The sequence below is a fragment of the Saccopteryx leptura genome, chromosome 5 (assembly GCF_036850995.1).
Source record: "Saccopteryx leptura isolate mSacLep1 chromosome 5, mSacLep1_pri_phased_curated, whole genome shotgun sequence".
Taxonomy (NCBI): domain Eukaryota; kingdom Metazoa; phylum Chordata; class Mammalia; order Chiroptera; family Emballonuridae; genus Saccopteryx; species Saccopteryx leptura.
The window spans coordinates 39998036-40025746 of record NC_089507.1 but is presented as its reverse complement, the minus strand read 5'-3'; the positions used below and the strand labels follow the sequence as shown (position 1 = coordinate 40025746).

The 27711-nt window shown below is 39.9% G+C and overlaps 3 protein-coding genes across 3 annotated transcripts in view; 1 reads left to right on the top strand and 2 right to left on the bottom strand.

Moving 5' to 3' along the window:
* The window catches only part of SRP72 (signal recognition particle 72), a 31697-nt gene extending 17187 nt beyond the window's left edge, over positions 1-14510 (bottom strand). The window contains exons 1-9 of the mRNA XM_066385573.1: positions 14357-14510; positions 12181-12301; positions 10047-10170; positions 7545-7688; positions 7356-7467; positions 4397-4428; positions 2949-3073; positions 2804-2861; positions 371-502 (exon numbers count right to left, since the gene is read on the bottom strand). Coding sequence (XP_066241670.1) covers positions 371-502; positions 2804-2861; positions 2949-3073; positions 4397-4428; positions 7356-7467; positions 7545-7688; positions 10047-10170; positions 12181-12301; positions 14357-14465 — 957 coding nt within the window. The 5' untranslated portion in view covers positions 14466-14510. The remainder of the gene's footprint in view (positions 1-370; positions 503-2803; positions 2862-2948; positions 3074-4396; positions 4429-7355; positions 7468-7544; positions 7689-10046; positions 10171-12180; positions 12302-14356) is intronic.
* The window catches only part of AASDH (aminoadipate-semialdehyde dehydrogenase), a 178359-nt gene that overhangs the window by 47170 nt on the left and 103478 nt on the right, over positions 1-27711 (top strand). The window lies entirely within an intron of this gene.
* Positions 18454-27711, bottom strand: part of PAICS (phosphoribosylaminoimidazole carboxylase and phosphoribosylaminoimidazolesuccinocarboxamide synthase) — a 52093-nt gene continuing 42835 nt past the window's right edge. Inside the window, 2 exon segments of the mRNA XM_066385586.1 lie at positions 18454-21623; positions 27322-27480. Of these exon segments, the coding sequence (XP_066241683.1) occupies positions 21457-21623; positions 27322-27480 (326 nt within the window). The 3' untranslated portion in view covers positions 18454-21456.

The following is a 27711-nucleotide window of genomic DNA, read 5'->3' as shown; positions in this document are numbered from 1 at the left end:
TCTAGAAGAGTATGAAATCAAACTTCAATTAGAATTAATGCAAGTTAGGGTGAGTACTGACCTCCTTATCATTTATAACTTGATGCGTAATTATTTTATTTTAATTCAGAAGAATAAGAAATAAGGCAATGAGAAAATAACCTCATTTACAAGAATGAACTGTGTTTTCCTCCTCTTAAAAGCCACCAACAGCACTCTCTAAAAAGAAATGCAACTTACTGCTTAAACAATAAAATCTATTATATATGACATTCTGAAGGACACGTGGGTTTAAGACAAAATGTAAGTAGTTTGCACTGATACATCCATTATGCCTCAGGTGCCATATTCTAAAAGGGTTAGCCAGGGAAACCAGAGAGCTGTTACCTACCTGGTTTGTGTACATAGCAAGTAAAGCTTTGTTAAATTCTATAGCTTGCAGCTGTTTTTTGGAAAGCTTAAACTCCACTCCTTCTGCATTGGTTAATTTCACCTTCTTCTTGGAGTCAAACACATTTTGGTCCTGACAAAGAAAAGTTCATCCATCATGAATAGCAATCTCAAACTTCAACTCTTTTAATGCTCCAAGGCCTTATTCCTTTTCCATTTAATTATTTTATATAAAAACAAGAGAGCTTGGAAGATAATACATCTGCCTGGTTGGGGTGCCCATGCTCCTAAGATGCATCCAAGTTTGTCTTGGGTTCTTGGTTTTCTTTTATCTTTTGAAGCACACAGGGATAGCATAACTCTTCAAACGAAAATTAGGATTACAAAGATGTCTAAATTTGCAAAGTTTCTACAAATTATGTCCTTCAGAAGACAATTGAGGAAAAGTAATTCATTCCTCTTTGAAATACTGTCATTAACATAAATCATTAAAATTCAGAAATATTCACACCTCTGTTGAACCCATTTTTAGCAAAAAATACTAATGTAACATAGCATAGCTGTTTTTCCTTTTCTTGAGACCCTTCTCACCTAGGCAGAGGTACAAAGAAGCTCAATGTCTAAAATTTCTACGTGGGGCAAACACAGTATTATCTGCCTAAGGAAAGGCTGTTAAAAATTATAGCAAGTCACATACCTTTCAAGGAAGGATGACAATTAAGTCACACTGCAGCCTAAGAAGGACAAGCCCAGCATCAGAGTGTCTATGTGCACAGTATTCTAGCTTTGGTAAATGATAGTTATTTGCAAATAATTGATACCACTGTGCTTTTTAAAGCAAATCTATCAGTTTAAAGAATAAAAGGAGGCAAAGAATAAATCTAAAATAAATTGTACTTTTTCTGAGTGTGAAGCTCCAAACCAATGTAAAATTATTCTAATGTGTAGCAACAAACTGGCTTTCATATAAATCAATCCTCAAAAAACCATATTTCTAGGTGATACTCTTATATCACTATTTTAATAATTCAGCATGCATCCCACAGCCAGAATCTCTCTTCAACTTTCCTATTGTGGCACTTACTATTCAAAAATTTAATTTTCAAGGCCTCCCATACTCTGGTATCATTCAATCTAACTTTTTTTTTTAATATTCAGCATGTATATATCCTCTTATCTTCTGTTCTGTCATTCCTCACCCCCCCCCACAGGCCATAAGTATATATTTCTTCATAATTCATTTGTTTATGCTGTTGCTTAACCTTCCAACTGTACCCCTCTTTCAAGAATCAGCTCAAATTTTCCAACCTAGATGTCTTTTCTTTCACTAAATACTGTAGTTATAAAGAATAAAGGCAAGAAATTTAAACATGCAGTTTTTTTTCAACACTGGAATGAGATTTTAAAACTGTAATGATTAAGACTGTATCTCCTTACTACCTATTGTGCCTCGCACTATTTCGAATAAAAATAAATATCTGCTGACTGAAGAAAGTTCAGTGTACAATTAATTACATTAAGACTGAAACATTTAGTATTTCCCATACTCTCCTCACAATTATAAAGCGGATAAGAAGAATTTGTCCTCGCTGGCATTTCAAATTATTGGTGCTAAGATTCAAAAGCCAGCATCAATTTTTGAAAACCTAAACCATGTCAATGGCCTGCACCACCCTGAACTACTACCCCCTTACTGTCATTATCCCATTTTTGGGGACTCTCTGAATTTCCACTATAGGAGGGGGGAGGTACCACGAAGGACTAGAAGGAGCAAGCCTGGGTCAGCGACTGGAATCCAAATCCAAGTTCTACCTCTTACAAGCTGTGACCTTATACAAATCACTCCTTTGGCCTCAGATTACACTCCTATAAATTGGATAAGTACAGTACTGCCATTTAAAAAGGTAATTGTGAGGATGAAATACAATGGCACTTGAAAAAAATCACATGGCATATCAAAAATCCCACAAATGTTATTTCTATTTTCTACTGACCTGAATTTCAAGTCTGAACATGAGAAACAGAACCTGCCCACATCTTCCCTTCCCCAAACTAAAACCACTGGAAAGAACAAAATTACCTACAGAAAACTTCCATTGAGACTCACTAGATGAAAGCATCATAAAAAACATGCGCTCACTTTAAAAGTCCAAACACTTCAGTTTTCTAACAAATAGAGGTTCTCCATATTATTATAATCTAAGAAAACAGTAAGATTTTAAAGTCCAGGGTCTGTAACTACAAAAATGTTATTTTAGTTGAATATACCTTGTGGAATCATCATCATTATGAGAGTTAAATAACACTATTATAATTTGCTACAATTTTGGACTCTGTCACGGAAATAGAAAAACAACACTTATCCTAGAACAAAGCTGTGCAATATGCTGTCCGTACAGAATACAAGTGGAGGAAAGCCATAGATGTTCCATACCTTGTTAATGGTAATGATGTTATTTGCGATCACAGCTAGCAATCCCACATCTGTTGGCCTGTGAACAATAAGCAAGTCAAAAAGGAACAAACATTTGAAAAGAAACCTCCTCACCTATAAAGGACCCTTCATTTTAATAACTCACTTTAGTTTTATTATCTGATTGTAAAGTTGCAAAGCCTCCTCTGTACGACCCTGAAGCTGCAAAATATAGGCCATCTGTCCATGAATGATGGCCAGTTCTGCCTGTGGGTCTTCCTCAGTCCCATCCTAAGCAGAAGAAGAAACATTTTTCCTGTAAATTCTCCAAATTGCTCCACATATTTACCAACTGATCTAAATATTCAAAAGGTATAGAATCCTAAGTAAGACATAATTTCCCCCTAGAATCAGTTTGTTAAAATTTAGGAATTGCCACCAAGAGAAATGTTTACAAAATCCCAACTAATTATCTTCATACAAAGAACTTCAAAACATGAAACTAATTATGTAATTAAGCAGATTAATCCATATTCTCAATTCCCCTGGGAAGGCTGACTGATGCCCACGTAAAATAAATGTTCAAGACTAGGGGGCTATTCTCTCTTACCACACCTAACACTCCTGCTCTCACCTGGTGAAAGTATGCTGACCAGGGGTCAGATGTGTTGGTTTCCAATTCCCATTATGCCAATTATGTTTGCTAAGCAAATGATAAATCTTAATTATCATAGTAAGAAAAAAACTATACTGTAAAAGACTTGTTTCAGTGAAAATATGTTGAATGTTTAGAAATATTTATAAAGGTGAGTTCTTAAAGAAAATTACTGTCTAATTAGGTGGCAGGAGATTGGCGAGAAAGTCACATCTAAAAGGACTGTAATGAAACAACTGCACAATTGTCTTTAAGACAGTGCTGCCCAGCCCCAGCCCGTGGCTCAGTGGATAGAGTGTTGGCCCAGTGTATGGATGTCCCGGGTTGATTCCCAGTCAGGGTACACAGAAGAAGTGACCATCTGCTTCACCCCTTCTCCATCTCTCCTTTTTCTCTCTTCCCCTCCCATAGCCAGTGACTCGACTGGTTCAAGGGTGGCATGGGGTGCTGAGGATAGCCCAGTTGGTCCCAGCTCAGCCTCAGGCACTAAAAATAGCTCAGCACTAGAGCACTGGCCCTAGATGGAGTTGCTGGGTGGATTCTGGTTGAGGTGCCTCACTATCTCCTCTATCTGCTTCATTATCTCCTCTCTTCTCTCTCCTTAAAAAAACAGTGCTTCTTTTAAAAAAAAATGGAAATGAAATCACAAATACTAGATTATGTAAGATACCTGAGTGGAATTCCTATGAAAAGACCCATACTCAAAGACCTCAGTTATAAACCCAAAATAAAAGAATTATTTTACAGTTAGATGACTATCAGGTATATAAAAATGTTTGTATAATTTCTCACCCTAAGAGATGCCTTCAAATAACTGATCAAGAAGTTTTTCTACTGAGATTCCTATTCAATGAATTACTATTTATTCTAAAAAGTCAATAAATACTATATAAAGCCCCCTAAATATTTATATTAGTCAGAAGGATAAAATTTGGGTTTAACAACAGTGTAATACTTACAGAATCTTCTGAGAATGAACGGCGGCAAAGATCTACAGGAAAAAATGGTTTTAAAATTAATATTGTTGGGTAACTTCGATTCCTTTCACCACTCCAGAAAACAAAAAGATTTCAAGATAATTTTTTTTTTTTCATTTTTCCGAAGCTAGAAACGGGGAGGCAGTCAGACAGACTCGCGCATGCGCCCCACCGGGATCCACCCGGCATGCCCACGAGGGGGCGTCGCCCTGTTGCATCCAGAGCCATTCTAGTGCCTGAGGCAGAAGCCACAGAGCCATCCCCAGCGCCCGGGCCATCTTTGCTCCAATGGAGCCTCAGCTGCAGGAGGGGAAGAGAGATACAGAGAGGAAGAAGAGGGGGAGGGGTGGAGAAGCAGATGGGCGCTTCTCCTGTGTGCCCTGACCAGGAGTCGAACCCGGGACTCCTGCATGTCAGGCTGACGCTCTACCGCTGAGCCAACCGGCCAGGGCCCAAGATAATTTTAATAACAAGTAAATTTGAAATTTACCATTTTCATCAATTATAATAGGTAATATTATCAGCCCTTGATCATTCTAGCTCTTTAACATTTTTCATTCATTTGTTTAAAAAATCTTTAAAGGGCATTTAAAAATATAAATGTTGATCCCTGGCCCTGGCCAGAAAGCTCGGTTTGTTAGAGCATCATGCTAATACCCAAAGGCTGCAGGTGTGATCCCTGGTCAGGGTACATACAGAAACAGATCGAGGTTCCTGTCTCTCTCTCTCTTACCCTTCCTCTCTCTATAAACCAATCAGTCAATGTGGAGCCCTAGCTGAATAGCTCCATTGGTTAGAACATCATCCAGATACACAAAAGTTGTGGGTTCAATTCCTCGTCAGGGCACATACAGGAACAGATTGATGTTTCTGTCTCTCCCTTTCTCTCCTTTCCTCTCTCCCTAAAATCAATAAATAACTTTTAAAAAGTTGATTGCAAAAAATCAACTTTAGAAAAGTATAAAGAGAATAATCCCATCACCCAAAGATAACTATTAGCATTTCAGTTATTGGGATTTTTAATGTAAATGTACAACTGTATTTTAAAATAAAAGTGGGATGGTCTATATCAGGGGTCGGGAACCTATGGCTCATGAGCTAGAAGTGGCTCTTTTGATGGCTGCATCTGACTCGCAGACAAATCTTTAATAAAAAAAAAAATAACATTAAAAATATAAAACATTCTCACATATTACAATCCATTCATTTCCTACTGCTCATGTTCATGGTTGCGGGTGGCTGGAGCCAATCACAGCTGTCCTCCGGGACAACACCAAATTTTTATTGGATAATGCGTAATGTACACGGGCCGTTGTATGGCTCTCATGGAATTACATTTTAAAATATGTGGCGTTCATGGCTCTCTCAGCCAAAAAGGTTCCTGACCCCCTGGTCTATATACTATTTTGAAATCTCCCTTCCCTCATTTAATATACTATGAACATCTTTATGTTATAAGAAATTAGGTCTATATTTTTATTATTTTTAACAATTTTTAGTTGATTTTTAAAGAATGAAAGAAAGAAAGAATGAGAGAGACAGAGAGAGATACACTGTGTTGTTCCATTTATTTATGCATTCATTAGTTGATTCTTGTACATGCCCTGGCCAGGGATTACCCCCACAACTTTGGCATACGGGGACTGCTCTCTAACTGAACTACCTGGCCAGGGCCCACATAATAATTTTTAATAACTAAATGGTAATCTATGTGGATGTTATAGTAAAACTTAGCCAATCCTCTTATAGAACAGAAACTCAAGATGTTTCTAATTTTTTTTCTTAAACCATGCCTTCCATTGCATTCATTATGATACATATATGAATTTTTCTAATTATTTCCTTAAAATAAATTTCTAAAAAAAAAATTCTTGGATCAAAGTATACGCAAATTTTAAAGTCAACAGCCCACTGCAAGGTCTGTACTACTTTTACACTCACACCTGCAATGTATGAGAACATCCTCCCATACCACTGTAAATACTGGGTAAGATCAAGAAATTATATTTCTCAAACATATTTTCCTTCTTATGATGCTCTAGCCTTTGCTCTTATTTTAACCTTCAATATTTAAGAGAAAAACAAACCCCGTTTCACCCTTTTTCCTCCTCCCTGTTCACTGCAGTCCCTATATCACTTTAATGGCTTCTAGGGAAAATGTATGCAAAAGAAAAGTCTAAATGTTTCAGCAACCGAGCTCTTCCTAGCGCTTGAGGTGGAGGCCATGGAGCCATCCTCAGCGCCTGGGGCCAATTCACTCCAATAGAGCCATGGCTGCAGTAGAGGAAGAGAGATAAACAGAGATAAAGAGAGAAAAGTGAGAGAGGGAAGGGTGGAGAAGCAGATGGGCGCTTCTCCTGTGTGCCCTGGCTGGGAATCGAACCTGGGACATCCACATGCCAGGCTGACGCTCTACCACCGAGCCACTCAGCCAGGGCTTCTTTTTTTCTTAATTAAAAGCATGTAAATAATGTATATGGAAACACTAAAAGGAGCGAAAATGCACTTAAATAGTGTTATCAATATGGTAACAGGCATACCATATTACTATACTTGAGTATCTGTTTAATAACAATAACTAATATTAACTGAACACTTATATTATGTAAGCCATGTACTGATATAAATGGCTGACATTAATTAACTCAATTTACATTTAACATGCACAGTAAGTTGTCCAAATACCTACTCCTCAAAATTCATACTTTTAAGGTCCAGTGTGATTGAAAATAACTGAGTAGCATGACTTATGAATTAAGAAAGAAATAGAAAAGAAATATTAACAAAAACCCAAGAGAAAGGCTAGATGAACTCTGAGAAATTCCCAATGAATAAATGATTTCCCCTTAAAAATGTCACCAAGTCTAAATGCAGTTTTTAAAAATATTTTACAAAGTTCTAGGTACATTACAATTACATATAATGTTAACAAATGCCCAACCTTCAGCTTTTTGTAGGATTTTCATTGCCTGGCTCAGCTGGCCTTGTCCGATCAGCGCACAGGCAGCATTGTAGCACAGCTCATGTGTGCCTTCCTGGAGACCCAAGTTCTCCTGTCGGGAAACAGCACCAGTCAGACACTAGACAGGAATATCATTTCATGGCTGTGTGGGTACTCAGGGGCACTTACTGGAACCACTTTTTCCCAATTGCTCTGAGCTGCAACAACTGCTGAAAGGTTTGTTTTTCTCTCCTCATCATAATCATCTTGGGAGTTCCGAACAAGATCTCTATACACAGCTAAGCATTCATCATAGCGTTCTAGCCGGTATAACTGAAGAGACAAACAGCAAATAAAAAATCAAAAGAGAAGAGAAGTATAGAGTCTCAAACACTACACAAACCCTTTTTGGAACCACTAAGAAGGAAAACTAATTCAGCATAACATGGGCAATCAACCATTTTTCCTTTATAATTATTCATGTAGTTCTGTCAGCTGCCAATTCTTTCAAAAAGTTACTTGCAATGACTCTAAAATACTGCAGACGTGTAGGCATTCAGTTAGAGAAGTCACTGTAGTTACCTCTTCTTATGAGGTTAGGTAAATGCCTAAGTGAGGTGTGAAAGAAAACCTTTTTGCAAAAGAAATCACGCTGTTACCTAAATCTAACTTACAATGAAAAAAACTGCCCACAACACAGAGCGACCACTAAACTCCAGTAAACAGAAACAAAATTAGAGGTTAACAAAAGGACTTAATATTTCCAGTTCACTGTATTTAATGCTCATTTTCTCTTTCTCAGAAACTAACAATCGTACAGGGTAGTATGAAGTACGTATACACAACATGATTCCTACTTATTTCACTGAAGTTGTCCTAAAGGGTAATAAAAACTATCACTGTGGGTCAGTTAGTCCATCATGTATGACAGAGACTGGAGTCCTTCATCAAACTCAAATGCTAGAATTCACCCTGAACTTGCCCAAATCTTTCTTCAACCTATTTATATTGTTAAACTCATACTACCTCTTGGGAACAATATAGTCAATACATTATTTTTCCTAAATTGAGATTTTAAAAATCTTTAAGATGGTTTTTGCTAAGTTCTAACATAACATTTCTGCTTTCTCATCATTAATAGCCTTATTTTACATTAGGCTTAGTTATACATCCCAAAATACTTTAAAAATAAGATATTTGCAAGGATTCCGTGTGACCAGGCGGTGGCGCAGTGGACAGAGCGTCGGACAGGAATGCGGAGGACCCAGGTTCGAGACCCCGAAGGTCGCTGGCTTGAGCATGGGCTCATCTGGTTTGAGAAAGGCTCACCAGCTTGAGCCCAAGGTCACTGGCTTGAGCAAAGGGTCACTCAGTCTCTTGTAGCCTCACGGTCAAGGCACATATGAGAAAGCAATCAATGAACAACTAAGGTGCCACAAAAAAAAAATTGATGCAACTCATCTCTCTCCCTTCCTGTCTGTCACTATCTGTCCCTCTATCTGACTCTCTGTCTCTGTCAAAAAAAAAAAAAAAAAGATATTTGCAAGGATTCCATGAACTAGCTGGATTCATCCAAATTATAATTTTATTTTAAATTTAGAAGAGTTAAAAACTAGAAAGAAAATTTCAAAACTGTTATTATTATTTTTTTGGTATTTTTCTGATGTTGGAAACGGGGAGGCAGTCAGACAGACCCCCGCATGCACCCGGGATCCACCGGGCATGCCCACCAGGGGGCGATGCTCTGCCCATCTGGGGCATTGCTCTGTTGCAACCAGAGCCATTCTAGCACCTGAGGCAGAGGCCATGGAGCCATCCTCAGCGCCCGGGCCATCTTTGCTCCAATGGAGCCTCGGCTGTGGGAGGGGAAGACAGAGACAGAGAGGAAGGAGAGGGGGAAGGGTGGAGAAGCAGATGGGCGCTTCTCCTGTGTGCCCTGGCCGGGAATCAAACCTGGGACTCCTGCATGCCAGGCTGACGCTCTACCACTGAGCCAACCGGCCAGGGCTCAAAACTGTTTTAAGTATATGAGTTTCTTTCTAACTAAAAAGTCCAAATTTTATTTTATAGGATAGCTCCTAATTTTATTTTTTTTATTTATTTTTTCTTTGCTTTTTCTGAAGCTGGAAACGGGGAGAGACAGTCAGACAGACTCCCGCATGTGCCCGACCTGGATCCACCAGGTACGCCCACCAGGGGCTACGCTCTGCCCACCAGGGGGCAATGCTTTGCCCCTCCGGGGCATCGCTCTGTTGCGACCAGAGCCACTCTAGCGCTTAGGGCAGAGGCCAAGGAGCCATCCCCAGCGCCCGGGCCATCTTTGCTCCAATGGAGCCTTGGCTGCAGGAGGGGAAGAGAGAGACAGAGAGGAAGGAGGGGGTGGGGGTGGAGAAGCAAATGGGCGCTTCTCCTATGTGCCCTAGCCGGGAATCGAACCCGGGTCCCCCGCACGCCAGGCCGACGCTCTACCGCTGAGCCAACCGGCCAGGGCCGGATAGCTCCTAATTTTAAATTGCACTAGGGAAGTCATTTGTCCATAGAAATTATATATACAACTCAAGAAGAAGGAATATTTTAAACCTTAACTGATTTGTGGGCAAGTTTTGTGAAGCATCAGGTCCTCATCCTTGCTACAGGTAGATCATGCTCACTCAGGATGATTGTCAACAGGTATTTAAAAGCAGTAATTACCACTTGTCCATAAAGCTCCTTTAGTTTGTCTGTCTGCTGGTTGGCATTTTCTATTGTCTTCAAGGCATTCTCAATTCTGTTCAGCCTATACTCGCAATATGCCTTCTCAAAAGAAAGAGAGTTACTGAAAAAGGAAAAAAACAGTATCTGATTATTAGTCACATGGCATAGTACTCACTATGCCAGACACTGCTCTGAGAAAGTACTTGACATATATTGTTATTTAATCCCCATTAACAACAGATGAGGAAACTGACAAAGGTTAACGACTTGTTTGAAAGCCAGATAACTTATTAGTGGCAGAAAATATTACATCCATGTCCTTAGCCTCTCTTGCTTTCATAGATATTTTTATTAGAATTATTGGCCTTTTGAAACAAACATTTAAGAATGAAATCATGAATCAGCTAAATAGTAATTGTCTTAGATACAAAGACAATCTGAATACTACTTTAAATAATTATAGAAGCTTCTTAAATCTGCCAATAAAATAATAATCCATATAGTGATGCTTTAACTTGTTCAAGAAGTAAATAATTAGCAGAGAAAAAGTAATTAGAAATCTTAAGAATATGGTGCTTGTATCCAAACTGGTAAACACACAACCACAAATACACTACTTAACATACACATATCTAAAATTTAATCTACATTTATGTGACACCTGAAACTCATTTCGAAATTCCAACCATTATCCACAAAGAAAAATATTTATCAAAGCAAATGGCAATATCCTTTATTTACCTGCGTAACAGAAATGATTTCAAAATTTCCCCATCTCAAAAAAATGGTCCAAATTCAAAATACTGAATTTCAGCATAAACATATTTATTAGTAGCAAGCAATGTTCCCTCTTAATTTTAATAAAGTTTTAAAATAAGTTTTCAGCCTGACCAGGTGGTGGCGCAGTGGATAGAGCATTGGACTGGGATGCAGAGACCCAGGTTCCAGACCCCGAGGTCGCCAGCTTGAGTGCGGGCTCATCTGCTTTGAGCAAAAAGCTCACCAGCTTGGACCCAAGGTCACTGGGCTCGAGGAAGGGGTTACTCAGTCTGCTGTAGCCCCACGGTCAAGGCACATATGAGAAAGCAATCAATGAACAACTAAGGTGTTGCAACAAAAAACTAATGACTGATGCTTCTCATCTCTCTCTGTTTCTGTCTGTCTGTCCCTATCTATCCCTCTCTCTGACTTTCTCTCTGTAAAAAAAAAAAAAAGAAAAAAGAAAATGTTTAAAATAAGTTTTCAGTCTGTAACACGTGTATGGCTCAAATAAAAAACAAAAAGGTATACTGTACACTAAGCAGTTTTACTCCCACTGCTTTCCGAATCCACCCTGTTCCTCCTCACCTCCTACAGGTGACTATTTTTACACACTGTTTCTCTGGCTAGAGTTTGTTTTCGCATACAGAAAAATAGAGAAGGAAGTATACTATATACTGCTCTGCACTTTATGAACCAGAATCTTTAATTAAAGAATAAATATGCTGCAAACTTCATTTCAATACATATTTCTTTGGAGGCTTAGGTATAACTGTAAAAAACCCATCAAATTAGAGAAACAATTCAGAATATAAGTTCACATTTCATGAACAGATAAGTAAAATAAAGAAATAAAAAATATTAATAACAAAAATCCGAACAGTCTCAAGACTGCTAAAGGACCCTGGCAATGAAAAATCTTGGCCTAAAATCCGACTCTATCTAAACAATTCTCAAAGAAGGCAGGCACAGATGTGAGACTCAAACTGCTAAGCCATCCTAGAGACCTCTACTTACACTGCCCTACCACACATGCTCTGCCCTCCCTGCCCCCCCTTAAATTAAACCTCTGCTAAATTGTTTTTCCCTAGGTCCTCTGAGAGCTCCTGTTAAATTTATGTTCCACATCTCTCCACAATTTACCTCCTTCTTAGTGGTTCAAAGGGAAGATGGGGTAAAGAAAAGGCTCCCTATCGAAGAAAAGAACGAAGTTATTATTGCTCCATCCAGTTTCAAAAACACTACTGGGAAGCAACAGAAAAAAAGAAGAAACTGGTCCAAATAAAAAATCACTGAATAGTGGTGAAAAATGATTACAGCTATGGTAAACATGTTTCTAATGAATGCATAAACAACCAATTGAATCACTTACTTAGCTAACACTTTGGTGTGAGTATTGATGACATTCAAGGCTTCCTTGAAACTTCCATTCTGGATAAGGCATACCACTTTACAGTGTAGGGCAGTTACATCATCCTTGTTGATCTGTAGTACTAAGGAATAATTTTAGGAAAATAATTTTTATTTATTCATTTTAGAGAGGAGAGGGAGAGAGAGAGAGGAGAGACAGAGAGAGAGAAGGGGGGGAGGAGCTGGAAGCATCAACTCCCATATGTGCCTTGACCAGGCAAGCCCAGGGTTTTGAACCGGCGACCTCAGCATTTCCAGGTCGACGCTTTATCCACTGCGCCACCACAGGTCGGAAAATAATTTTTAAATCCATTCCCTTTTCACATTTTTGCTATATTCACCCACCTCCTGTCTCAGGAAACCACACTTCCAATTGTATTGCAGCTGAAAAGTCTGTCAAAACATTCAAAAAAAAAGGGGGAGGGTGGATCTTCATTAAGAAGATGGATCTTCACTTAAGAAATGATAATTTAGTAAGTTAGATTTTCAAAGAGATAGATTCCCAAGATGCATGTTCCCAAAAAGGAGAGTGAATTAAAGAAACAAGAAAGAAGCTGTTTTCTCCAGCTTTTTCATCTTGGGACCACATGCTACATCCTATATATTTCATTATGTCACAGGGAAAGAAAAAGATTCATGTAGAATTTGGAAACAAATTTAGTTTTGAGTACAAGATTGTCATTAGATGCCTTGAGATCTGAAGCAAGTCATTTAACTACAAATCTTAATTTTCTGACCTGCAAGACGAGTATGAATGCATTACCTATTTTGCAGGGTTATTGAAAGATGAAATGAGAATATTTGGAGATATATATATCAGCTGTAGAGTAGACAATGCAATTTATCTTGCTGGCAATAGTTCCTAAAACCACTTAGAATTTCCCTTTTTACCTCAGATGATCAAGAAGAAGTACAAGGAAGGATTCAGGTAGCCAAATGTCAATGCAAAACAGCTGTTTAGAGTCAAAAGACTAGGATCACTCTCCTTGTTCCTGGGCAACTATAGGAACCCAGTTCTAAAAATTAAAGGACTTTCTGCCAATGAAGAAAAATATACTGTATTGGAACACAAATTGAGAACCACTGATTAAATTGTTCCTGCAACTTACTATGTTACAACTGAGTAGTACTGGCTACAGGCCTAGCCAAAAGCTAACCTTAATTCAAAACAAGTTTAGGAATCAAATAATTCTAATTAGCATCTATTTTCCTCAGTGCTTTAAGTCACCAAAAATGCATTGTGGTCACAATCACTTTTTTTCACATTAACCCAACAACAGGTTGTTGTAATTTATATAACCTTGTATGTTACTGGTATACAGTTACTCTTGCTTTTAATAGCCAAACCCTGTCCTGGTAATGACATTTCCAAATCTATCAAATATAGGCGGCATCTTCAGTAAAGAATAATTTAGCACGATACAGAGCATTAACAAGCATAGCCATATTGCAATTACGTTGTAAAGGATGAAGGAATATACCGAAGGCAGTTTATTGGAAATGATCAGTCACGGGGCAAAAAACAAGCCAAACTTTTTCTTCCGACGTTATTTCAAATGTTAGTGCTTCCACGCACACATTTTCTGGTCTAAAGACATTGGAGGTCTCCTATCTGTGGGAATGCAGACCCGACACACGGATCCCTCTCCCCTGACTCTGTACAGCTTCCACCTCGTCAGCACCAGTCGCTAAATGACGTGTCACAGACAGGTTTCTTTCCTCGCTGGGGCCCAAGAGAACAAATCCACTCGGGAATACTGTCTTGATCACTCCGCTAAACGGAAGGAGAAAAGAAGGCAATGTGGAATATTTCCGAAATAAGGCGTGAAGACAGAGGAGTCGAGGAACAACAGTCTGAAGGAGGCGCTGGCACCAGCGGTCTCTTTAAATCCCTCCCTCGCTTCCCGCGGGTGTAGAGAGGGAAGTACACGTGGCTCTCACCACCTCGGAGCCAGGGCTGGCTCGGTGCTGCAGGGCGCTGCGGCCCGCGTCCACCACGCTCGCCGGCGTCCGCGCCGGGACGCGGCTGCTCGGCACTCGGGTCCTGCTTCCCCGCGTCTGCCCCGAGGTGGTCGCGCGCGCCGGAAGGAGATCCGCCCGCCCGCCCGGCGCGCCCCAGCCCCCGCCCTGACACTTACTCTTGTTGACTGTCTTGAGAGCGCGCGTGAAGTCACCATTCTGCCCATAACGGTTCACTTCGCTCCAGAGCGCAGGCACCGAAACCCCCCCACTGCTGCCACTCGCCATCTTGGAGGAAACTCGCGAGGGACGGGGCGACTTCTGCCCCGGAAGAGGATCTCAGAGCCGGCCCAGGGGAGGAGGGAACCAGCGGTTGCTAAGCGCTTGGAGTCGGAAGCACCCTTATCCCGGAGCCGGCGTCAGAGGCTGGATCTTCAACTGTCGTTGCTAGAAATTCGTGGATAGAGTCGATACACCTGACCCCAAGCATTTCTGGAGGAATGAGGCGTCGGACCCCCGGAGGGGGTTGAGAATGGATGTACCGAACGGTTTCGGCGCAAAGCGTCGTGAGTTGCCGGGGCGACCGCTGCAGGCGAAGCCGTGGCCTGTTAACCACACACCGGAGCCGGAGCCGGGCGACGATCTATGGAAGATAAATAAAACGCCTGGGGGGTGGTAAAATACCAACTAGAAACCGTAGGGAGTCGTTTGAAGGAGAGAGAACAAAAGAGAGAAACGGTTCCTTTCCCTGAGAATATTTCATAGAGGAATTTACGTTTGAAGGGGTCTTTAAAGATAATAGGAAAACCTAGGGTGGGTTTGAGTCAAGTTCCGACAGAGAAGCCAACATAAGAAAAGGCACAGAAGGAGAAAATAATCTCCAAGTGCTAAGCACGTTTGGTGAAACCCTTTGGCCGCCCTTTGGGCTCCAGGTCAGCAGCAGTCGGCAGTAAGGCCGGAAGAGTAAAAAGAGCTTTTGGGGTGAGAATGTCGGGTTAAGTTCCTGGCTCTGCAACTCGCTAGAGGTCTATGAACAAGTTATTTTATCATAGCTCCCATTTTCCCAGAATGCAAAATAGGGATAATATATCATTGTTCTGGGTAGAAAGGGTAAATTCATGCATCCTGGCAAAGTAAGCACTCAAGTAGCACATAGACAAGGGGATTAGGGATTTTGTAAGATCTTAAAGTCAATATGTGTTTGTCAGAAGAGTGAATACTTACTTGTGTACTCTTGAGGAATGACAGGACATTTTCTTGAACTCCCACTCTTTATACTACTATCTTGTCAGGCTCCTACCAATTCCTGCGACTTCCCCTCTCCTTTCCCCCAATAACCTAACTAACTCATCATCCTTCAATATTTCTCCTTCCTGGTTGCAGCTTTAAAGTGACTTCTTTGACCTTCACAGAGCTTCTGTTTCTGAGCATTGTTCATTGTTCAAGGCCTGTCTCTCTAAATGGGCTGTAATTTCCATGAGACCAGGGACTGTATTTATTATGCTTACAGCAGTATCCCTAGGATCCTTGGTACATAGTTGATCCTCAACTTTTTAACTGAATGAGGCTTTTGGCTTCTTACTTCTACCCTAATCTGTGAGTTCCATGCGGGCAGAGATCTATGTTCAGCTTATGGTTTTTCCTGTGGTGCCTGGTCAATATAGCACAATACAAAAACAGCATGACTGGTAGTGAACTGTAGCTCTGGAGGGTATAGTAATCTCTGTGAATTAGTAAAAATCATGGGAAGAGCTGTGGACTTTTCACTGGTTTGTGGAACTCACAGATTTCAAGCCAATTATGACAGATTTGAGAGACTTAAAGGAGCTTAGATGATACATATTTGGTATACTAAAATATTGTGTGAATTTTTCTGAGAAAAGATTTTGTAGCTTCCATCGGATTCTCCAAAGATGTTTATACCCCGCCCCCAACCAAGAATCACTGTCTTCGTAGTGCTTTTGCAACTTTTAGATCACTGATTTTGTAAAAGGATGTATTGTTTTGGTTCCTGTTATTGGTGTTGTCCCATATATATTTTGTGGCTCTATAAATTCCTCAATATTCATCTACTGATTCTTGTCATTTTAAAGGGTTTTCTGGCAAACAGGATACATACATTCCATCTGTGGTTTTTGAAATGGGAGTCTTCTAAACCAGAATGATCTCTTAAAGCATAATAGCTAAGGCTGCTCTCCTACCCTCAGGATTAAGACCCAAACTATAAAGACTAGCAATGTAAGGTCCTTTGTGATGTGGTTGGTCTTATGCCACCACCTCCCCAGTCCACAAAGGTCTTTTTTTACTCACTCCCTACTCCCCTTGCATGTTATAGTTTTCTAATATACGTGTAGTTACACATTGCCATACTTCTCGGAATTTACACATTTACTCTTTTTGACAAATATTTGAGTTTCTCATATGTGCTTGTGTCAGGCATTAGACTAGCTGGTAGGGATACAACTAAAAGACAGTCCAGTGCACTCATATATTTTCTAGTTGGGAGGCGCAATAAACAAATATATACCTTGTATTTTGGTGGTAATAAGTTCTATGAAAGGAATTAAGGAAAGATAAGGGGTTGAGAATAGAGTATAAGGAGTTGAGTCCCTTTTTCACTTACAGTATGTTTGTTCTTTAGATTCCTTCCTCCGGTATGTATTCAGAATACCCTGTTCTTGACTCCACATGACAATAGTGTTTTGAAACCGTCTGCCCTGGAAGACTCCCAAGACTCATTGAGGACAGAAACTGGATCTTGTTCATTGTTGCACCCCTAGGCTCTTGCACATAGTAGGTACTAAAATGCTTATTTTTGCATTAAATGGGTTTAGCAATTTATGTTTTGAGAAGCTTCCACATACAGGTATCTTGTCATTTTAGCCAGACACAGGCAGAAGAAATATTTAGTCCATCTTACAAATGAGACTTGAAGCTCAGAGTGATGTGTCCAAGGAAATTTTTATTCCATTCCACTGCTATTTTCACTATCCCCCAATGCCAGATTAACTACTCCACTGCAAGTATTTGAGGTGGTGGGCAGGTCAATGCAAAAAAACAGCATTAAAAGTAAACATTTCGTTGGCTTTCGAAACACTGCTGGGCTGAAGATGGTAGGGAGAGATTGGATGTTCTATGGCAGTGGTCCCCAACTCCTGGGCCACGGACCTATACCAGTCCATGGGCCATTTGGTTCCGGCCCGTAGAGAAAGAAGAAATAACTTACATTATTTCCATTTTATTTATATTTAAGTCTGAATGATGTTTTATTTTTTAAAAATGACCAGATTCCCTCTGTTACATCCGTCTAAGACTCACTCTTGACGCTTGTCCCGTAAGTTCGACAATTATATTTAAAAATACCAGTTTTTACTATGCCGGTCGCATAATTTTATTTTGTGCATTTATCCGTCCCACCCTAAAGGCCGGTCCGTGAAAATATTTTGACATTAAGCCGGTCTGTGGCCCAAAAAAGGTATTTAGATACTATGCTCACTATGCCCTTTCCCCCCATTTTTAGAAGTTAAATCAGCTGAAGGGAATATCAAATTCAAGGTAATTTTCATGATGAATAAATTCCACTCATTCCATCTTCTATAGTTTGCCAAATGGATATTACATGATGCATTCATGTGTCAGGTATACATATATATATTGACTCACTTAATTAAATGCCCCACGTTATGAATGAGAAAACTGAGGCACAAGAAATTTTAACTTGAAGGTTATATTGTTCCTTACCTGGACTACAACAGCCTCTTAACCAATTTCCTTGTTTCTCTTCTTGTCCACCCAATAGCCAGAGAGAACTTTAAAACATATTAAATATGTCATGTCATGCCCTTGCTCCAACTTTCCAATGGTTTTTCCTTTCATACTCCCGTGTGGCCTATAGACCCTAAGCGATCTAGCCTTTGCTTCCATCAACCTTGTTTCTCCTTCCACTCTTGCCTTGCTCAAAGAGCTCCAGCAATACTGTTTGCAGGCCCTCAAAAAGGCGACACGGTTTTACTTCCCATTCCTGGTCTGCAGAGCTATTTCCCTGTATCTTTACATGGCTTGTTTCCCCTTTTGTATCATAGCTGGGCTCTCTTATCCCTATCACTAAACTCTCACCTTGCTTATTCATATGCACTTATACTTGCCTGATTCTATCGAATTTATCTCTGATACAACTTAAGTTTTATGAGGGAAGGGGGCCTTGTCTCTGTTCCATGCTGATTTCCTAGGGCCTATAATAAAATCAGGAAAGACATTTATTTCACAAATGGATGAATGAAGCTTTACACAAGAGCTTATCTTTTATTTGGCAGCAGTGTTTAAATTTAAAAAGGCATTAAAGCAACAATTCTAAGCATGGCTTTATGATACAAAGTTTACATTACTGGGCACAATTTATCTTCCTCTTTTCATGTTTAGCTGTAAAGTCTATAGAAAGTATAAACACCCAAAGATGGCAAACCAGTTAGACTGGATTTCTTTTTACAAGTTAAAATACTTTCAAATAAGTATTTACCGTAGTACTGATGTATTATTGAAGATATATGACTCTACTAAGAAACTGAGAAATTGATAATGACTTGATAATGGTCAGTCCTCTCCACTAGTCTCAATCAGTGACTCTCAACTGGTATGCTGCAAGAATTTTTAAAACATGCCCCAACTGATCTCTTATCCCTTAGACTTTCAAGAAAAAAATGACAACACAATAGCCATTGGTGTGAATGAATCAAAATTAACCTTTTCTGTCAGATTGGCAAAAAATATTTTTTGGTGTGCCGCAGAATTTTAGTAGTTTATATGTGCCACAAGATGAAGAAGGTTGAAAATTGCTGCTCCAAATCAATGGTTGCAATATTTTCCTGTACTGCACAGAAATAGGTAGTTTTTGCGAGATCAGGATAGAGGAGCTAAAATAGCAGCCATGACTATTGAAAGACCATGAAGCCGAAGTTTAAAGATGTTAAATGCAAATCTTTTTAACTGTGCGTGTGAACAGAAAATTATGAGTACACAATGTTTATAATTCCATCCCAGACAGCTAGGCATAGTTTATCAGATCTTAAGGCAGTTTGCGGGAAATGAAGTGTAAAATTGTATTTTCTCTCCTGGAGGTTACAATCCAACAAAGGACTACTTATAACCCTTGTAGCTAGAGGTCATTAGGGAATGTTTCCTGGAGACAGGTGAAAATGAAGCTGTAACTAATGAAGAGATTTTAATGACAGTAATGAGGACATTCTAAGAACTAAAGGTATAAAAAAAGTGTTAGTCTAAAATTTATAAGGACAGCAAGTTCCCCTGATGGTTATATCAGTAATTCTTAACCTGCAGACCATGGATTGGCTTCAACGGAACTCAAGAATCAATGGGATCCATCCACTGGTGACTTGTGTATGTATTTTAAGAGGGACAACAGCATTCATTTTCAAGTCAGTTTTGCGAGAGATTTTAAGAATTCCTAAGTCCTTGGACAATCAACTTCTAAAATGAGTTTACAATGAGTGCCTAGATCAGGCTAATAATGTAGAATTTGACCCATACTTAAAGGATTTTGCACAGAGAATGGGTAAACGGTAAATTCAGGACTTGGTGATGTTAGATGTGAAAGGTCAAGAAAAACATTGAGGATGAAATCAAACTTCTCATTTGGGAGTGCAGCCAGTTACAGGCTTAATGGAAGATGAATTAAGTTTGGAATATTCAGAGAGAAATGGACAGTTGAAAATAAAAGTTTACAGACAGCTGGGAGTCAGTAATGCTAGTTTTCACTGAAGGAGTTAAGATGATCCCACCGTTAATTGTAAACAATGGATTCAATAGTAGGATGCATCGATATTTAAGGGCAAAGAGTAATGTAAGAATTTAAGGATGAAGAGACATTTGAATATGTTGGTGTCTAGGCCAAGAGAGGAGTGGTTAGAACAAGCACAGCCTACTAGAGGTCCAGTAAAAGTAGTGATTAAGAGACACCACCTTGTTAAGGTTTGAGAGTGAGGTGAAAAAGTATGGATAGTGTAGCCATGTGTAAGGGTCTTACCAAGATTTCATCTGTAGTAGAGATTCTGAACATTTTATAAAACTAACTGGCCCCTTTTCATAAAAGTGAGCATAAATTTTAAGGGGTTTCATGGATACTTGAATGAAAGTTTAGTGATCTATAAAATTCTCAGGGCTGTATAATGTAACAGTGACTTCCAGTCTATATGGTTTATAGATTGATGACTAACTATAATATGTCGCAGTAACAACTGCTCCTTTAGAAGTAAATCTTGCTGGGTATGCTTGCTCAGACTTGTAATATTATAAGAAAGAAACTAGTTATGGTTATCACCTGGGAGATTCCAATTTCTTAAAATGATGGTATGCTGGGGATTGTTAGTGTGGCTAAAATATGTATTATTAGAATTAAAAGAATTTTATGATCCACAGAGACACCCACCATACCCAAGTAAGAGTCACTAAATCATTCAATTGGAAGGCAAAGGTGACTACTTTTTCACATGGCAAATTGTCCTGACATCCATTAGAAGTTCCCAGAAAAGTCCTCTTTCCATGGCTTCCACAATGCCTCATTGTATTATTTCATGTCTTCCCTACCTCCACCACCTATCTCAACTTTTCATTAAAAAAATCAAAATGAAAACAAAACATCTCAGCCTCAGATGAGCAGCTCAGTTGGTTAGCATTGTCCCAATACTCCAAACTTACAAGTTCAACCCCCAGTCAGGACACATACAAGAGTCAATCAGTGAATGCGTAAATTAGTGGAACCTCTCTCTCCCTCACTCCCGCTAAAACAAAATAACAAAACCTGTAACTATCTAGAGGTACACACCATTTTGTGAGATACTGGCTGCAAATAAAAACCCATGTCCTTAGAATTTTGTAAAGATTTAATTGAGAAAGAGAACTGTTGCTTTTATCATCCTTTTTAAGATAAAATGATTTTAACTTTCCAAAACTTATGAGTTGAGATACAGGTCAAGTAGTAACTTCAGAGTTCTATAATAGGACATTATTAACCATATGAGAAATATATTTGATTGTGTTACCTACCTAACAATGATCATGTAGTGGATAAGAGGTTAATTTTAAAATATCCTGAGATATGTACATATATACTACTAATCCATGAAACTAGAAAAGCATTTATTCACTAATAAATTTTGTTTTCTCTGATTGATTTAAAATTTTTTCATCTCGTTTGCTATTTTTTTCTGCAGCTAAACTAGAGATTTGTTGTTTTCCTCCTAAAAACACACAATGATGTTCTTTCTTATAAATTGCCCTCTCGGATTTTCTTGTCAGCCTGCTTCAAGGAAATCCACGTGTTCAATATACTTGCTCGCAGTTTGGCCCATACCAAATGGTTGTTCAATCCAAATATCTGAGCAGCAAACTGAGCTGATCCTTCTGGAGAAAGTATGGTTGAACAGCCAAGACCTATTGGTTCAGAAAGGAAAGGAGACAATTAAGCTATCAATTAATACTGAAAATACTACTTCAGCAAACAATTTTATACTCAGAGAAGTCCTGTTAGCCACAGCCAATTATAATAAAAAAAGCTACTACTGTATTATTCTTGTCTCAATTAGTATCTGCAGAAGGAGTGTTGGAGCGAAGTATTAGTTAGAGGGAAGTAATATTATCTGCCATGAGCAGGTACTTTATATCCATCACCTATCTATCACTCTTCTTTCTGAATCCTCTAGCAAAGAAATTTACCTTTTTCAAAGTAAACTGAAATACAATTTCTACCTACACATCCCCCTGAAATCCTTGGTGAAGGACCACAGAAAAGGGACAAGGTGACAGGTAGAAGCACCTATTCTCAGACAAACCAGAGGTACGCTAATCGGTTTGATGATATCCTAGCTACTCTTTTTGTCTTTACACTCGAACTACTGTAACATTTTTAAGCAATAAAGAAGTCAAATCTAAAGAATAGTCTTAATATCAGTTTATGAATAAATACAATAATTATAAGATCTGAAAGACTGCAGAGTAAAAAAGGAACTTCTTTGGGGGCCACATATTTGCCCAGATAGTTTCTTCAGGTGGTACTATTACGTCTGCCAGTAAAATCAAGGACTGGCTGCTTATGGATCCAGAAGCTCCCCTTGCCCAACATTCTTGGAATTCTTCAGGCTCTTTGACTCTCGCTATACTACCCCATAAGAACAGATCAAAGTACAAATCACAAGGTTAATTTATTAATTTGTATTAATAAATTTATACCATATATATGACATGAAAGATAAGAATGTTGACATAAGAATCATCAAAAAAAAAAAAAAAAATCTTCCAGACCTGTAGAGAATTTTTATGAGTTTATTTGAGCCAAATTGATGACAATTGCTAGACAGCAAAATCACAACAAATTGAGAAAATGCTCCAAAATAGTAGTTTCACCACTTAATTTATACATCAGAATCAAAGAGGAAGATGTTAGGATTGGCAGGCAGGGGAAAGCAAAGTGGAGAAATCTCTGAGATTGGATAAAAAGTAAAACGGATAGACACACACTTCTTTGACGTAGGTGGGCAGAGGACAGTGAACAATAAATAATACAGCACCTAGAGAGGGTATGCGGAGAACAAGATAACAATGAGGGCTCTGTGGTCTTGTGTTCCTTGGGAGACTGCCCTTAATGGTAAAGGGGATTACTCTCACATTCCAAAGAGATGTTACCATAGACGCAAAAAGAAAATAGATAGGCTTGACTCGATTTAGTTAAAAGATTGACCTTTGTCATGATACTGGCCTAGGACATGGGCTGCCCACCATGACATACTTTTAGATAGAAAGTTGGTTTTTTAAAAAATTTATTTTAGAGAAAGAAGAAGGAGAAAGAGGGAGAGAGCAAAAGAGGGAGAGGGAAAGAGGGGAAGGTGGGGGAGGTGTGAGAAGCATCAACTCTTGGTAGCTGCTTCTCATATGTGCCCTGATCGACAAGCCCGGGTTTCAAACCAGTGACCTCAGCATTCCAGGTTGACGCTTCATCCACTGTGCCACCACAGGTCAGGCTAGTTAGGGAGTTTTAACTTCAGACCATCCTATGGTTAGTTTAGGTCGTTGAGTTTCTAAGGGCCATCAGGCAGGCCTCCCCTGAGCTTGTCAGGTTTAGTATGTGGCTCCTTTTTAGTCCACCATAACTAGTAGCTATTTTATATGAGGACTCAATGACAATACAGATAAAGGGCTTGGAGCAGTGCGGGCACACAGTAAGTACTCAATGTCAACCACTGCTAGTAGTCTACTAAATAGTGCTCCACTCTAGTAACTGAAACACTTGTGCCCATGGCTTAGGATTCCCTGATATTAGGAAAACTTAAGTGGCAAAGAAATTGATTTATTTAGTGAGCATACCATAAGAGAAAGAGTTTTCAGGATTTTACCCTGGCCACTGAAAAGATTACCTTTAATTCTAGTGATCAGAATGTATAAATCTTTGATTCCCTGTTTCTCCTTGGACAGTACTAGATAAAAGCCGCCTAAGTTTTGCTCATCACATTCCCACAGATAGCTGTTTCTAAGCTCCATGGATAAAACGGACACTATTCCTCTAGTTAGGACACATTTGGTTACAGTTTTATTTGTAATTATAGATTTTTAACTTGAGAAGTTGCTATAATCAGATGTCTAGTTAAAGACGGATTAATCACAAGTCTCTGAAATGTGTAAAAAGCAGTCAAGGAAATAAAGAAAATAAAAATAAGTGAAAGGCAAAGGAAGTGGTAACTACATAGCATACAAAGAAAATTTCATCCTAAACTGGAAGCCGGGCAAGAAGAGAGGTAGCCTGACTGATGTCACAGAACCCACTCAATGGCTGAGAAATTAGTGGCACCAGGCCCATTTGAAGGGGGGAGTAAAGTGAAAATGGGGCTTTTAAGATGACCAAAAGTCAAGAGGCAGTTTGGCCCTCAGTCTGTATGGCCCCATCCCCACTAAGCAATTGCCCCTTCTAGGCCATGGCAGTTTTAAATTTCTCTGAAGAAAAAACAGGTGCGTCTAGAGTTCTGTGAATTAGAGGACACTAGGCACAGTTGAAGGAATACAACAGTAAGAACAGGGGGTTAAGTTTACAGACACATATTAAGATCCCCAGTTTCTGGAATACTGGCAGCCAGGTTTAGACCTCCTGGTAGGAGTCCGAGACAAGAAAAGGTAATTCTGGTCAACACATGAGAGAAGACTGAAAGGCAAAAATGATGGGAGGGGTTATTCAAAGAACAGCCCTACCAAACTGCCCCACAGTGGAGCCCATGTTTGACAAGCCACACCCATTTACACAGGCCTTCTAACTGGTTTGTTATAGTGTCCCACACTTAAACACAGTTGGGGAAAGGAACCAATGAGAAAGAAACAATAATAATCTCAGAGAGAGAAAGATGTTATTGAAAATATTAAACAAGAAAAGGATGTTTGAGGTTGAGGGAAGACCAGAGAACAAAGAACTCTTGGAGCCTGACCAGGCGGTGGAGCAGTGGATAGAGCGTCAGACTGGGATGCCGAGGACCCAGGTTCGAGACCCCGAGGTCACCAGCTTGAGCACGGGCTCATCTGGTTTGAGCAAAAGATCACCAGCTTGGACCCAAGGTTGCTGGTTCGAGCAAGGGGTTACTCCGTCTGCTGAAGGCCCGCGGTCAAGGCACATATGAGAAAGCAATCAATGAACAACTAAGGTGTTGCAACGTGCAACGAAAAACTAATGATTGATGTTTCTCATCTCTCCGTTCCTGTCTGTCTATCCCTGTTGTCTATCCAACTCTCTCTCTCTGTCTCTATAAAAAACAAACAAACAAAAAACTCTTGGAAATAAAACAATACCATATCCAAAGAGAAAAACTCAACAGAAAGGTTCAAATTGCCTGACAGATGGCGCCACACTGTACTGAGGTCCCAGGTTTGAAACCCTGAGGTTGCCAGCTTGAGGATGGGGTCACTGGCTCAGCTGGAGTGCCCACCCCCATCCCACCCTACCCCGCCCAGGCACGTATAAGAAACAATGAATGGACAACTAACCTGACCAGGTGGTGGTGCAGTGGATGGAGCATCGGACTGGGATACGGAGGACCCAGGTTTGAGACTCTGAGGTCGCCAGCTTGAGCAAGGGCTCATCTGGTTTGAGCAAAGCTCACCAGTTGAGCCTAAGGTTGCTGGCTTGAGCAAGGGGTCACTCAGTCTGCTGTAGCTCCCCCCGCCCCCCCCCATCAAGGCACATACAAGAAAGCAATCAATGAACTAAGATGCCGCAATGAAGAACTGATGCTTCTCATCTCTCTCCCTTCTTGTCTGTCCCTGTCTCTAAAATTAAAAAAAAAAAAAAAAAAAAGACAGCTAAAGTGCCGTAACTAGGAGTTGATGCTTCTCATCTCTCTCCCTTCCTCTCTCTCTCTCACACTCTCTCTTGCTTAAAAAAAAAGTTGGAATGTAAATGTGAGTAAATATTCCAGGAAATATAGCAACAAGAGAAAGACAACAGAATAGGTATCAAAGAAGTCAAAATTTGAGTAGCAAATCTAAAAATGAAAGAAAGCAGAAAATTAATTCAGTAGAATTTCCTAGGACTAAAGAGCCAGAGTTCCAGACTACAAGCCCAGAATGAAAACAGATCCACCAAGACACATCTCTCTGAAATTTAGGAATGGATAAATAAGATCCTACAAGTGTCCCAAAGGAAAATTCATGAACAAATGAGAAGATTGAAAAAACTTGAACATTTACTGGAAATTAGATAATTTTAAGAAATTACCACCTGACCTTTGGTGGCACAATGGATAAAGCGTCAACCCAGAATGCTGAGGTCCCCAGTTTGAAACCTCAAAGCTGCCAGTTTATTTTTGTTTTTTTGTTTTTTCTGAATTTGGAAACGGGGAGGCAGTCAGACAGACTCCTGCAGGCGCCCGACCGGGATCCACTCTACCACAATCAGAGCCACTCTAGCGCCTGAGGCAGAGGCCATAGAGCCATCCTCAGCGCCCGGGCCAACTTTGCTCCAATGGAGCCTTGGTTGCGGGAGGGGAAGAGAGAGACAGAGAGGAAGGAGAGGGGGAGGGGTGGAGAAGCAGATGGGAGCTTCTCCTGTGTGCCCTGGCCGGGAATTGAACTCAGGACTCCCGCACACCAGGCCGACGCTCTACCACTAAGCCAACTGGCCAGGGCCTGTTGTTGTTTTTTGTGAGAGACAGAGAGAAGGACAGATAGGGACAGACTGACAGGAAGGGAGAGAAATGAGAAGCATCAATTCTTTGTTGCAGCACCTTAGTTGTTCATTGATTGCTTTCTCATATGTGCCTTGACCGGGGAATACAGCAGAGCAAGTGACCCCTTGCTCAAGCCAGCAACCTTGGGCTCAAGCTGGTGAGCCCTGCTCAAACCAGATAAGCCCGCGCTCAAGCTGGTGACCTCGGGGTTTCAAACCTGAGTCCTCCGCGTCCCCGTCCGATGCTCTATCCACTGTGCCATTGACTGATCAAGCCCAAAGTTGCCAGTTTGAGCATGAGATCATTGACATGATCCCACAGTCACTGGCTTGAGCCCAAAGGTGACTGGCTTGAAGCCCAAGGTCACTGGCTTGGCTTGAACCCCCTTGGATCAAGGCACATATAAGAAGCAATCAATGAACAACTTAGGTGAAGCAACTATGAGTTGATGCTTCTCATTCTCTCCTCTCTCTCCTTTTCCTCTCTAAAATCAATTTTTTAAAAATTAGCACTAATTTTTCTTAGTTGCCACATATGGTATCATGGTTCTGATTTAAAAACTAGAGTTCTGCCCTGGTGGGACAGCTCGGTTGGTTGAAGCTTTGTCCCGAAGCAGAGCTCCAGATTCGATCCCTAGTCAGGGTACATGCAGACAGCTAGATGTTCCTGCCTCTCTCAAACAAAACAAAAGCAAAAACAAACTAGAATCCTTAACCACTTAGAGAGGCATATTTAAATATTTAAATAGAAAACACTATAATGTCTTAAGATCTGATTTGAAATAATCCAGAAGAGGGCTACAGATGCAATAAAATGTTAATTGCTGGAGTTGGGTAATGGGTACATGAGATTTTATTACATTATTCTCTCTACTACTGTGCATGTTTAAAACTTTTTAATAAAGAATTTTTAAAAAATCCAATATATCTTACCACTGGGTAGTCGAAGAGAAGACCACACATCCTGAGCTCCCCAGTCTGGAGTGAGGGGAGGACAGCTGATAACTGGATATGCAGTGTTACCAGACATCACTGGTCCTAAACCATTGCTTCTGCCTGCCACTGCCACAAACACTGTAGGAATGCCATCCCCTAGAGAAACCACAAGTTTATATTTATGCTAAGTATCCAAAAGATATTTGAAGATAGGTTAAAAAAGGGCCTATGTGTCTTAACTCAGTTCCTTTATCAGTCTCCAGAAAAAGCATAAGTCATGATTACATACATATTCAAAATATAAGGTTCATTCTACCACTTATTGTTTGACACCTAGTGAAGTAGCAAGAATAGATTTGGCCATCTCTGAAATTTATAGTATAAAGG